Source organism: Eleutherodactylus coqui, chromosome 12 (assembly GCF_035609145.1).
Source record: "Eleutherodactylus coqui strain aEleCoq1 chromosome 12, aEleCoq1.hap1, whole genome shotgun sequence".
Classification (NCBI taxonomy): domain Eukaryota; kingdom Metazoa; phylum Chordata; class Amphibia; order Anura; family Eleutherodactylidae; genus Eleutherodactylus; species Eleutherodactylus coqui.
The window spans coordinates 107,370,723-107,383,473 of NC_089848.1; the positions used below are offsets into that span (position 1 = coordinate 107,370,723).

At 45.3% G+C, this 12,751-nt stretch overlaps 1 protein-coding gene across 1 annotated transcript in view; it reads right to left on the reverse strand.

The window, feature by feature from the left end:
• Positions 1–766: 766 nt before the first annotated feature.
• Positions 767–12,751, reverse strand: part of KIF5B (kinesin family member 5B) — a 46,849-nt gene continuing 34,864 nt past the window's right edge. Inside the window, exons 21-27 of the mRNA XM_066584710.1 lie at positions 9,995–10,096; positions 9,077–9,137; positions 8,715–8,786; positions 8,534–8,638; positions 8,232–8,448; positions 7,152–7,284; positions 767–6,761 (exon numbers count right to left, since the gene is read on the reverse strand). Of these exons, the coding sequence (XP_066440807.1) occupies positions 6,755–6,761; positions 7,152–7,284; positions 8,232–8,448; positions 8,534–8,638; positions 8,715–8,786; positions 9,077–9,137; positions 9,995–10,096 (697 nt within the window). The 3' untranslated portion in view covers positions 767–6,754. The remainder of the gene's footprint in view (positions 6,762–7,151; positions 7,285–8,231; positions 8,449–8,533; positions 8,639–8,714; positions 8,787–9,076; positions 9,138–9,994; positions 10,097–12,751) is intronic.

Here is a 12,751-nt window from a genome sequence, read left to right on the forward strand (position 1 = left end):
GTCTGGCGTGAACTGTCTTCTGCAGTCCAGACCTTCCATCATATACTGCATCCATCACAACAGCTTCACAGGAGAGGAGTCCGGACCTTCCATCAATAGTAAACATTGGGTGTATATGAAAAGAAAAATCTGGCCAAAATGACCGAGGACCGTAGAGCAGCTGGAATCCTCAATCCTACATTGGGCAAGAATGGGACAACATTCCCCTCCCAAAACTCCAGCAATTGGTCTCCTCCCTTCCCAGAGGTTTACAGACTGTTGTAAAAAGAGGGGATGCTACACAATGGTAGACACGGCCCGCCCCAACTTTTGTGAGCTGTGTTGCTGCCACCAATTTCTAAAATTAGTTCATTTTTATAAATGACATAAAACACATGAGGGTAAGGGGCAGCAGGTTCCATGTTCTACTGGGAATAAAATCTGATTAGATGAGCTTCACAGATTTTTGCGCTCTTTACATTTAACACAATGGACCAGCTTTTTAAAAAAAATTTTTATTGGGGTTGAGGCTGGACCTCTTACCGGCCTATGTGTACATACTTTGTCACCAAGGCCCAAGAAGAGTCATGGTTTTAAAATGGTTTAGGCTATCCCCATTAATCTGATTCTTGCATGGCAGTAGCATTCCCAAAATACCGCACGTGTGCCAAGAAGAAAACGGGAGGGGAAAAAAAAAACAATCCAGAGCGCGGTCATAAAACCTAGAAGTGTTACCACCTAATGGAAGCCTGATGTAAACATATATGGAAAATAAGGAAACTATTCGTAGTGCAGACTTTAGGAGGTTTATTTTTACCATTCAGTTTGACAGAGCAAAAAAAAAACAAAAAAAAACAAAAAACAAATCCGGATATCATGAAGATACAACAAATCTAAAAAACAAACAAAGCTGTGACAGCGACGGAGGCACAAAGGAAAAGATTCTGCTTCCCGTTAGTGTAGTGTGCATTGGTCTCGTAAGCTGCATCAGTAGCGTCCACACAACGGGTGCGGCCATTGTTGTGTAGAATCAGGCAGCTGTTATGTAGTGGCACGACGAGCCATCAGGGTGCAGCCTGGCATTGATCTCTCACTGGTTGAGTAGAACAGGCTGCACTTTCCTACACCTTGTATATACCAGTTCAACCCGTAAAAGACCAACACTGTTGGTGTAAAACAGGTACATTTTAAATGCTTGAGACCATGAGAGCTCAGGGAAGGGGATTGGGGGTCAACCAATCATGCATTTTATATAAAGTCAGTATGAAGACCCCTTCGGAGTGTTATCTAGCGGCAGCTTGCGACTTCCTACCAGGAAGGACGTACATCAACAGATAGGACCCTTAAGTGCAGCCAGTTCTAGCCATTACCATGGACTTCAGTATCTATTAGTTTAGGCAGGTTCTATTATGGGCAGGATACAAGCGCCTCCAGTAGTAGATACACCGGAGATGTCAATGCTCATGTGCCTGCAGGAGAAATCACTGGATAGCCGTTAGTGTCAGGTAAAAGCTTAGAACTGCATTTATAAACTTTACTATTCGCATCAAGGGAAGTGTAGACATTAATCTCTAATAACCGCATGAGAACGTCTAATTAAAGGGCACCTGTCACCAGCAGTCATCGCCCCTCTGAACCCTCCCAGATCCGTCATTAATGAAGCTTTCTAAATAATTTAGCTGTTACTGTTTGTATGCCAGGCGTACAAGATGCTGTTAACCCCTTGATGACGCAACCCTTTCCTCACCCTTATTTTGGATTTTCCACCCTACTTTCAAAAAATCCTAACTCTTATTTTCCCGCCGATGTAGCGGTCTCAGAGGTTTTTCTCTCGGCGGATTGTATTTTTCAATGGTAGCATTTGATGCACAGCATAATGCATTGAAAAAGAAACATTTAGGTACAGCAAGTTAGAAAAACCTGCAGTGCCACCATTTTTGGGAGACAGGAGGGGAGGCCTGGTTTTTATGGCGTGAGCAGCGTGGCAAACAACGACAACTATTCTTTGAGTCAGTGCGATTACGATATCCGGTATAGGGATGTTTGTTTTTTTTTTTTGCTTTACTATAAAACAAGAATCTGAGATATCATATTAATAGAGTTATGTAGATTATATTTTTTCCCCCGACATTCCGTAGTTGTGCGACGGCTCGTTATGTCCTGTAGTTTCTACTGGTACCATTTTATAGTACATGGAGTTCATATGACTAATCATTTAATTAAAAAAATTTCCTTGGAGTTAGGGTGACCCAAAAGGAAAAACACACGGGGGGAAAAAAAAACACCTCCAGAAAGGTGTTTAAAACTTTTTTCTGACAACAGTCACTGTGCAGGATAAATAATCTATTACTTTGTTTTTATTTTTAGTTATTGTAACTATGGGAAAAGTTTTTTTTTTTAAACTTATTTTTTTTCCCTCTAATTAAGGGATTTGAACTTGCAATCATTTGAATTTTCATATTTGTATAATGCAATACTAAGGTTATTGCATTATACCGAATTCTGACAAGATGTGCCACGGGCATGGCAGCCATGGGGGCCTTCAAGCTGCAACAAAATGGAACTGTGTGATCTTATTGTAGGGGGACAGTTCAGGGCCCCTGGACACAGATCGGGGCATTTAAAGGGTTAACCGCCACAATCAGCCTGTTGGGGCGGGTGTCAGGTAGCTCCTGCTCCATAAAAACCCCATGCTCAGGATGTAAATGTATGCCTTGAGGTGTGAAGGGGTTAAAACTTCTGCACACATTAAATATGTGAACTAGATCTAAATGGTGCAGAGGGCATACCTGTGAACAGATCCCATCCCTGTGAGGTCTACTACATCCCCGTCATCCACAAGCACCTTCATCTCTCCTGCTGGGCATCCTAGAAGCGGCACATGCAGAATGTAGGCAACAGGCCGGCCACCAGCAGGACAAAACCAACTCTAATGCCGCCGAGTGGATCAGCTTGTGGATGATGTAAGGACATCATCCGCATCAAAGGGGGAAGAGGTTTACAGAAGAGACCCCAGCAGACAGAATGGTTCAGGTACATGCTTCAGACCGAGCACACGGGACTTCCTACAGGCATGCCGGGCTTATGGACCTAAGAGACCCGTTTAGGAAGCTTCATTAATACCGATCGGTTATGGCAGGAGATGACAGGTTCCCTTTAGGGTGCAGTTAAATGGGCGAGTGCAATATCTGCCTAAGAAACTTCAACCAATATTGTACTTGCAAACTCGCAATTGTTAATGCAAGTGCAATGCGTTTTCAGGCGTGTAAAAGTTGCAAGCGCAACGTGATTTTTTTGCTCCCATGGAATAGAATGGACAATTCTTAAATGGAATTGCCAAAACAGCACATGCTGCAAGAGGGAAAAAGAAAGTAAACTAGACCCGTTGAAGAGCAATGGGTTCCATCTCCATACGAGTGGCGTCCTGCAACACACAAGACTTGCATGGGAAAAACCGCCCGTGTAAATGCACCCTTAAAGAGGTAGACTGCAAAATCAACGACATCCTAAATACCCCCCCACCTCCAATAAGAAAAAACAAAGACACACAATCCATCAAGTTTTAATTACAAGTCAATCTTAAAATGTCCAACGTACAAATGTCTATCGGAGGAGCCGTCCGTTCTGCGGACACGCCTCACCCATCCGTAGTCAATACCTGCACTGCCCACAACTCTGGAGCCTTGCGTCAGGCCTCTGCGTTACTCATCATGGAAACCTATGACCAAACTGGCAACCGGGAATCAGTCACCGATGGGGTGTTGTCGCTGCTGCAGTCCAACACCCAGCCGTCCGTCTAGTCACACTTTTCCAGGAGGAACAAGTCGAACAAAGTGGATTTTCTGCAGCAGATTAGCTTTGCATGTAACAAGTGGATTTTGGCGCTGATTTTGCTCACTTATACGGAAAGGTGAGATCTGCGATTAAAAAGCACAGAATAAGTTGTTAGGCGCCGGATTAAACATCCGCACTGCAGGTCAACTTCTGCTGCACATTTGTGTTTCCTGCAGCCGGTGGAGGAGATTTCTTGAACTCTAATCCACGCTGTCGGCACTGTAGAATGCTGCAGATAAGCCACAGTAGTCCAATATGTGCACACATACCCTTAAAGGGGTTGCCGGGAGACACTCGCAGCAAATCCTGGCTCAGCGGTGCTGGCACCTGCACTTCGGGCGAGGTTCTGACGCCATGTCACGTGGTATAAGCTCTGCTCCCATTGTGCCGTTGATCTCATTGCAGGGGGCTGGTTGGCTCATTTGATTAACCAAGTCAGCTGACTTCTCAAGCTCTGCAATCGCTATGGCAAAGAAGGAGTCAGGCTTAAAAGGGGTTACACCGAGATTACAAATGATCACCCGTCTATAGACTAGGGGATAACGTGATTGTGGGGGTCCTGCGTCACCCTTACGATTGCTTTACTGCACCCTTACAGTGAGGAGACAACTGAATAGAGGGCTGGTCCCACACACTAGCACTCCACTCACAGCGATGCCACTGCGGGGGCAAACGCGACCGACACAGTGACAAGCAGAGCGGGACACTGGACCTCCATTCCCGGGATCAGCCGAAGTCTGAGTGGCGAGACCCCCATGGATCAGATCAGCACATTCTCTCCTGTGGACGTGCAGAACTTATAATCTCGGTACAACCTCTAAGGTTCTTTTAACCAGCCAAATTCTCAAAGCGATGTAAGAAACGTTAAAGGATTAATTCTCTTTTCCAAGGACTCATGGGCAATCGCTAGTACAACTAGATGGACATTGTCTGATACTATGTAACCCGCCACCCCCTGATCTCACGGAGGGGGTGCAGCTGATCAGTTAGCATTTTTAGGCTTGCTAAACATCAATCAGTAGACATACAAGTGCTCACTCATCAGCTGCTCGCCTATCCTTTCACACAGATTGTCAGGAAACATTGGAGGAGCATTCATGCCTGATGAATAGGCTGTGTAAAAGGACCTTTAGTTAAAGGTCTCCCGCTGATTAGCTGTTCTCTGGGCCAGCGTGCGCAGACAGCTCCATTCTCACGGTAGTGGCCCAACTTGGTATTACAGGCCAAATTCCCATTTGCATCAATGGGAGCTTTGCTTGCAACACCAAGGATGGGCACCGCAGTGAGAATGGCGCTATCTGCTTAGTGCATAAGCACACTGGGTTGGTGGACAGCTGATCGGCAGGGGTCCTGGACAGTGGATTGCTGCTGAACCACTACTGCTGGCCTATTCCACATGTAGACCATCAGTTTACAACCAGATAATCCCTTTAATTAAAATGAGCCAGCCAGCCTTCTACAATGACTTCAACTCAAGAAGGGGAAAAGGATCTATACTACAAGGCCCAGTGTCAGAACCGGGATGGAGGTCTGAGTGCAGCTGGATAAGAGCTGAATTTGGGCAAGTATGTGTCTCCAGATAACCCCTTAAGAGGGTTAAATACCTTTCAACACTCTTTAAAATAGCTACTAATTCCTTACCGACAGTCGGCCACCCAGTTACCTGCTGAACTACAGAGGGTGGTACAATAGTGTTAGAAGCATTGGTTTTCCAGTGCATATATACAGGGTTAGCCAAATTAAAAACTGCCCCAACTTGGAGGCCTCTAGATGGCGTTCGGTCTGCTTCAAATGAAACGAAATTCGGGCCACAGCCACTTCAGGTGATGCACTCACCATTGTGTATATATGGCCAATAGGTGCTCTGACACGGATGCGGGTCTCACGGTAGACAGATGCAGGTCTCACAGACGGGTTACTACAGAGCCACATATTAACTTCTGATTAATGGCAGGTGCATCGTCTAAAGTGGCCATGGTCCGAATTTCATCTAAGTTAGAGCAGCAGAGCGCCCTCTAGGGGTCTCCGAGTTGGGAAGTTTAATCTCGCTGACCCTGTATGTAACCATTCCATGGAAGCTCTGCTGCAAGGAATGTATATAGATTAAAACTAAGCATAATCCAAAGTGGTATGAGGAGCAAATTAAATACATATATAAATAGAGCCAGTGCAAGCGCCGTCATACAGTAAGAAGTCTCCATGATCCCAGACACATTTATTAACGGGGGTAAAGCAGAATGTTTCCACACATGAACAGGACAGTCTGAGCCGAGAACTCGGCAGCCTCGTAGAGATAAGCTTTCCTTCTGCATCTTGTTACTATACATTAACATGACAACCACAGAGCAGAGCAGCCTTGGAGGATCCTGAAATCTTAAGATTATTTGGTAGTGAAGATTTCAGCCCGGTGGCGGGTAGAATAAAGCACACTTTAGTAGCTAGACGCTGTACAATCTACAGGACTTGTAGCGTTGGTGTTAAAGTCACTTCACCGTAAGTCGTCTGCCGCCGGCTATAATGACGCAGTGGACTCTTAACTGTATTGTAAAAGGTTAACCTGGAAGTGTATTAAACCGTTCTAGTTTGCTCCATGTGCCTATAACGAAGATTTAAGTAAAACGTAACTAGGTTCTACTCGACCAGTAACGTACATTCAGACTTGGCACAGTGCGGACTATATTTAAGACATGGAGAACAAACTGTGCAATAGATGGGAGCTATTAAATTACAGATCATATGCAAATACATCAAAATTGCACTCTAACTTTTGTTGCAAATAAAAAAATTGCAAAAAAGAAAAAAAAAAAACGGGAGAAAAGGAAGAGCTGTACAGGCCAGATATAAATTACAATTTCAAAAACAATCCTACAATCCCCAAAGTGAACCCCAGTAATGATCACCACTTGACTGTTCTCTATGCCGTAGATACTGCAGTGATCCTTCAACAGCTGGAATACAAAAAACATACAGAAAAGAGGTCAACGGCATAAAACACCGATAATGCTAAAGGCAATCATGACTTAATGCATCACACGGACATCGAGAATTGGCCGATATGCCTGCAGGAGGGTTTCATCATAGAGTGGATCTACAACACGCTGCGGGGCTGAAGACCAAAAGAAGTCCAGCGCTACTAGATGGGAGGAGGGGTAATAAAGTGCCATTCACCCTGTTCGTGTATAAAAGGGTGCAAGACATAAAATGCAATAGGCATTTAGCAAATCCCTTTGTGGAGATCCAACGTCTGACGCCTAAACACACAAGTATAGAAGAGCTATAGAAGGTGCGCTGTCACTTTAGATTTCCTTGGTGTGATAAAAAGCCCCACAATCACTTACACTTTGTCTTGCTTAGTGCTTCCTCCGCGGATAGAAACGGGCTGACTATTCTGAGGGAAAACCGTTCCACCGCGAATTGCATTTGGGTGTGTTGGTGAGGCAGCTGGGTGCTGACCGGGACGGATGGGTTTAGCTGAAAGATATACACAAGTAGGTTAATTACACGGCTTAAACATATCCATCATATCTCAAACACGCCAGAATAGGAGGTCCTGTTACAGTTTTAGACCTTTCGTAAGGATGTCTGTATGGAGTGGGTTGGTGAGCCGAGCCAGATACATGCACTGTAGGAGTCAGCAGTCTGATAGCTGCACCCGCCGGCATTTATGCTGATCGGAGCCATCAAAACCTTTCAAATGCCGTTGTCTATTCTGATCAGCATTCAAGGCCTCCGAATTGCACTTTTTTGGTCAATCCCCATATTCAAGAAAAAAATTTAATAAAAAAGGGATCCAAAAAAATTGTGTGTACTTTAAAAAAGTATTAATAAAAAACTACAGGTCCCCTTATATGGGGAGTACATTATATGGTATGTTAAATTACACCATTGAAAAATAAAACACGTCACGCAAAAACACAAGCCCTCATGTAGCCAGAAGATAAAAAAGTTAATTTTCTCACTTTTTTCTTCTCACTTTCATAAAAGCTGCAGCTGGGAAGGGGTTAAAGCAGTTGCAGATTTGGGAAGAGGGGTGTCTGTCTATCCAGGGGACACTTATTACAAAAATGCATTTTAATACAGCCAATTGCGAAAATTAAAATGGCAGCTACCAATTCAGCCGGCAGTCGGACGCTACATGGGGTTTTTCTGTATGACAACTGCTTTGTAGTACCAGAATAAAAAAAATAAAAATAAAAAAAAAACATTTACGTGACGTCTGTGAGCTGCACTTGGGAGAATGGAAGATGGCTCAGACTGTAATGGAAGTCGGACAGCAATCTTCAGCTCTCCTGAGTACAAGCGGGAGAAGATCCTTGCAGCTCCGCTGCAGCCAATGGTGGACGGTTCAGAGCCGACACCAAAGAAGCCTCCTAGTACTCGGATGCAACCAGCTCCACCTGCATCCACGGAGGACTTACCGATCTGTGCAGAATGTCCCCTTCTCGCCATGTTCTTGGATCTTACAGCTTCTTTAATACGATCGACCTCCTGCTGATACCGCTTCCGATCACGAGATGCATTTTCTTTGGCTTCTTTTAGAGCAGACTCCAAGGCTTTAACTCGTTCAGCTGTAGCTCTAAGTCGTTTTTCCAGCTTTGGAAGCTCGCAGCGCAGATCTGCATTATCCCGTACCAGCTGCAGAAACCACAGGGTCAGAAAAACGTTCGAACAGTTTCTATTTTGCGCCAGTTCTATAAGGCTATGAAGTGGGAGTCGATACCTGTTTATGGACCTTGGTGAGCTGCTCCAGGTTGTTCTCCAGAAAGGAGATCTTCTGCTTCTGTGCCGCACTCCCCCCGGTATCATCAGAGTCCATTTCTGCACTCTGTACAGAGAGAAGACATCGCGATCAGCAACGGGAGACGCAGAGCGCAGCGTTAGCGGACCTGGAAGCAGGTTACCTTTTTCACTCTGGTTGTCAGGTCCTGAACGAACAGCTTCCTGAGGTTGTGCAGAGTCTGCAGCTCCTTCGCCTGCAAGCAGAATTAACATTTTCAGGCAGATTAAGCAGCCAGATGAATGTTGCGCGGCCGCCCCGCACTAAGGCCACTCTTGCGCCAGCGTTTTTATTTTAGCGTTTAAACGCCTTCATTGATTTCGTGGGGTTTCTTGGATATCTGAAAACGCTGTAAACCGTTGTTTATAAATGCAGCATTTTCGCAGACGTTGGCGTCGGAGCCGCCGTACTCACAGAAGATCATTTTAATGCACTGCGACTTCATAGAGGCACTCGCCAAAGATTGCGCTACTGCTGTTCACTTACCACCGTCTCTTCAAGTCCTTTCAGATCCTGCCGTGCTTGTTCCCTTCTGTCTTGCATCACCCTGAAGAAATGTTGTAATATGCAAGTAAGTCTCACGAAAACATGAAATGTCTGAACAGAGAGATATTTCTTATATGGCGAGTCCACAAGCATTTAATGCCTTAAAGGGATTGTACAGGAAGGATTCAAAATGGCTGCCATCTATGCAAACCTGCCCTAGGCCAGGTAAATGCGTGTGCAGACCCGAGGGGGGAAGAGGTAGGGGAAGGACTGCAGGCGGAGCCCAACTTTGCACTATTAAGAATGAGGTCTTAAGATGTACAAATTAACCCCTTAAGGGGCAGTAACTTTTCAGACAACTTCTGCCCATCTACTAGCTTATTTTAGCATTGCTGTAATACACTTGTATTAAAAAGGTTGCTGCTTTACCGCGTAAATCACATGTTGAATTGTAAACAGCAGAAAGAACACCTGAAAATCAGAGCTTAAGACCTGAAACAAGGTGCAAACAGAAGCAGATGAGGAGGGCTAGGCGTAATTTAGAAAACTCATTAAAAACCTCATAGGTGTTTGAGATCCCCCCCACCACTTTGAATTTTTAAACAATTTACTTACATTTTAGTCCCATTAAGGGACTGAATAGTGTGTGAGCTTAATGGCTCATTTTAAACTGCAGTACTTGCAATACTGGCAGAGCCTAACAGGTGTACAAAGATGGCAGCCCAGGGGGCCTTCACGAGGCCACCAGCTCCCTACGATCGCGATTAGCTGAATGGCGATTCATGTAACACATGGACATGCCAGGTCTTCCAATCAGGAGATTCCCCTCTGCGATATCCGTATCCCTAATAGGGTATCATTTATTGCTTCCATCATCCTCTTAAGAACATTCACAGCTACAAGTCTTAAAGCACTTACGTGAGGTCATGCAGCTTTTTGCTCTTCTCCTGATCTGCACACTTTAGTTTTTCGTGCTCCACCCGCAGTCGTTCCTGCTCCAGCATCATCTTCTGGTTTTGGCTGCAAGAAACAATAGCCATTATAATGGAGAAGAGGAACCAAGGAGGGACTTGTACCTTGGGGGGCTTATTTACATCATGCAGTGAGAAGATCTGAAGATCCTAGTAAGACATGAGGGACTTGGGATGTACAGCTGGGACAACCCCTATAAGTGTAACAGCGCTCCTTAACCCCTATAAGTGTAACAGCGCTCCTTAACCCCTATAAGTGTAACAGCGCTCCTTAACCTCTTAGTGACCATTTTGCACCTTAACGACTGGGCAATTTTCTCCAAATTTTACATTGTTCCATTCGAAAAAGCAATAAACCATTGTATTTATTCGCCGACAGCCATATGAGGCCTTGCTTTTGTGGCACGAGGTGAATGGCACCACTTTGAGGTACATATATTGTACACTTTTTTTTGGGAGGGGATGGAAAAGAGAAAATTCTGCCATTGTTTAGGTTGTCTTTTACAGGGTTCACCGTCCAGTGCAAATGAAATATTACTTGGATTCTGCGAGTCAATACGATTACAGCAATAGCAGACTTAGTTTGTGTGTTACCATTTTCTACAATAAAAAGGTTTAAAGGGGTTGTCCCGCGCCGAAACGGGTTTTTTTTTTTTTTAAACCCCCCCCCGTTCGGCGCGAGACAACCCCGATGCAGGGGTTAAAAAAACCACCCGCACAGCGCTTACCTGAATCCCGGCGGACCGGCGTCTTCATACTCACCTGCTGAAGATGGCCGCCGGGATCCTCTGTCTTCATGGACCGCAGGGCTTCTGTGCGGTCCATTGCCGATTCCAGCCTCCTGATTGGCTGGAATCGGCACGTGACGGGGCGGAGCTACACGGAGCCCCATTCAGAAAAGAAGACCCGGACTGCGCAAGCGCGGCTAATTTGGCCATCGGAGGGCGAAAATTAGTCGGCTCCATGGGAACGAGGACGCCAGCAACGGAGCAGGTAAGTATAAAACTTTTTATAACTTCTGTATGGCTCATAATTAATGCACAATGTACATTACAAAGTGCATTATTATGGCCATACAGAAGTGTATAGACCCACTTGCTGCCTCGGGACAACCCCTTTAAACATATATATTGATGTTATTGATAATAGTATCTGCAAGACCCTTAACCTTTTTAAGGTTCCACCAATGGAGCCATGTGAGGTTTGATTTTTGCAGGTGGTGTAGATTTCGTTGGTAGCGCCCCTGTGATTTTACCCATCCTGCAGTATTATTTGCAGCAACAGGAAATGACAGTTTTAGATTAGGTAACTGTCTATGGCATTTTTAGCACCAACGCCAGAGCAGAAGACTCTAGACAGGGGTCAGCCAGAGCCACATACTAAGCATGTAAACCAATTTACATGCAGGTAGTCCAGTTGTTTTTGCTCTAAGGGCCCATTTACACGGGCAGATAATCGCTCAAAGATCTCTCACACGACAGTTTGAGTGACAGCTTTGAGTGATCATATTGCATAAAGTATTTGTTAGCTACTCAGCTACTTAATAGCAATTCAGTGTGCAAATGAAGCCTTAGCTGAAAGCAGTTAATAGCTGGAGGGCTCTTATCTGCTCTCAGTTCCTTTGTTCCCTGGTGGGAAACAACGCTATCAGCACTCCCCGTGGAGAACTGCTGATAAAGCTGAAGGACGATTTTAAGTTTGGCCTGAATTTAACGATCAGCTAGCAGTGCATGAAAAGTGCACGATGGCCACGCATTTAGATGGAATGATGATCGCTCCATGTAAATGGGCCTTTACTGTGTTCCATTGCGGCAGGTGGTTGGAGAACCTACTACAGGCACCCTTGCCAACTACTGCACACCAGCCACTGGGATGCACAAGCTCCCAGTCACAAGCAGTTCGATACCTTACAAGGGTGTCTACTGCAACTTTGGATACCTTGGACCATACTACTAGTCATCCTTTTCAGAAGGCATCTGACAGAAGACTGTGCCGCAATCCTCCCGTGGTACACCCCAGAGAAGAATGGGCCTTCTTGCTCAAGACCGTCATCCGGGTCTCTGGCATTGTCCTCCCATCCAACACTTCCCAGGATTTGCTTGGAATTTTCCTCCAGACAATAGTCTCCAAGAGGGCAAACTGTCAGAGTTCCCTTTCGATTGCCATCTGAATGAACAAGCCTCTTGTGGGTGCAGATCTAACCAAGAGTCATTGTTCCGGTTCCTCCTCCTCAGTGCTTTGTGGGTTCTATTATGGTACTCAAGAAGGATGGCATTGTCAGACCCAATTGTGACGTGAAGTAGTTGAATCTGTAGATCATTGCATCCATGGAACCAGAGGAGTTTGTCATCCATTGACGGAGTCTCTCCCCTTCAACATGGCTCAGGCCCATGTACTACCAGCAATGAACCTACTGCTTCTCCAGAAGCAGATTCGCTCTCTGCAAACTCAGAATCCCATGACCAATGTCCTTGCATGAGTTTGCGGGGGCTGATGGTACCTGGCTTTGAGGTAATTCAGTTCGGCCAATGTCACACTTGACCTCTCCGGTGACTCTTCTCTCAAAGTGGCACAAATCCCTATCTTCTCGATTGAAAGGGCTGAATACCTCTGCAAACATAGCGCTCCTTTTCTGGTTGGCTGCATTCGTTATGGATCCATCATGGACACTCCCTTCTGACCCTCCAAAGTCAAGTACTCGCCA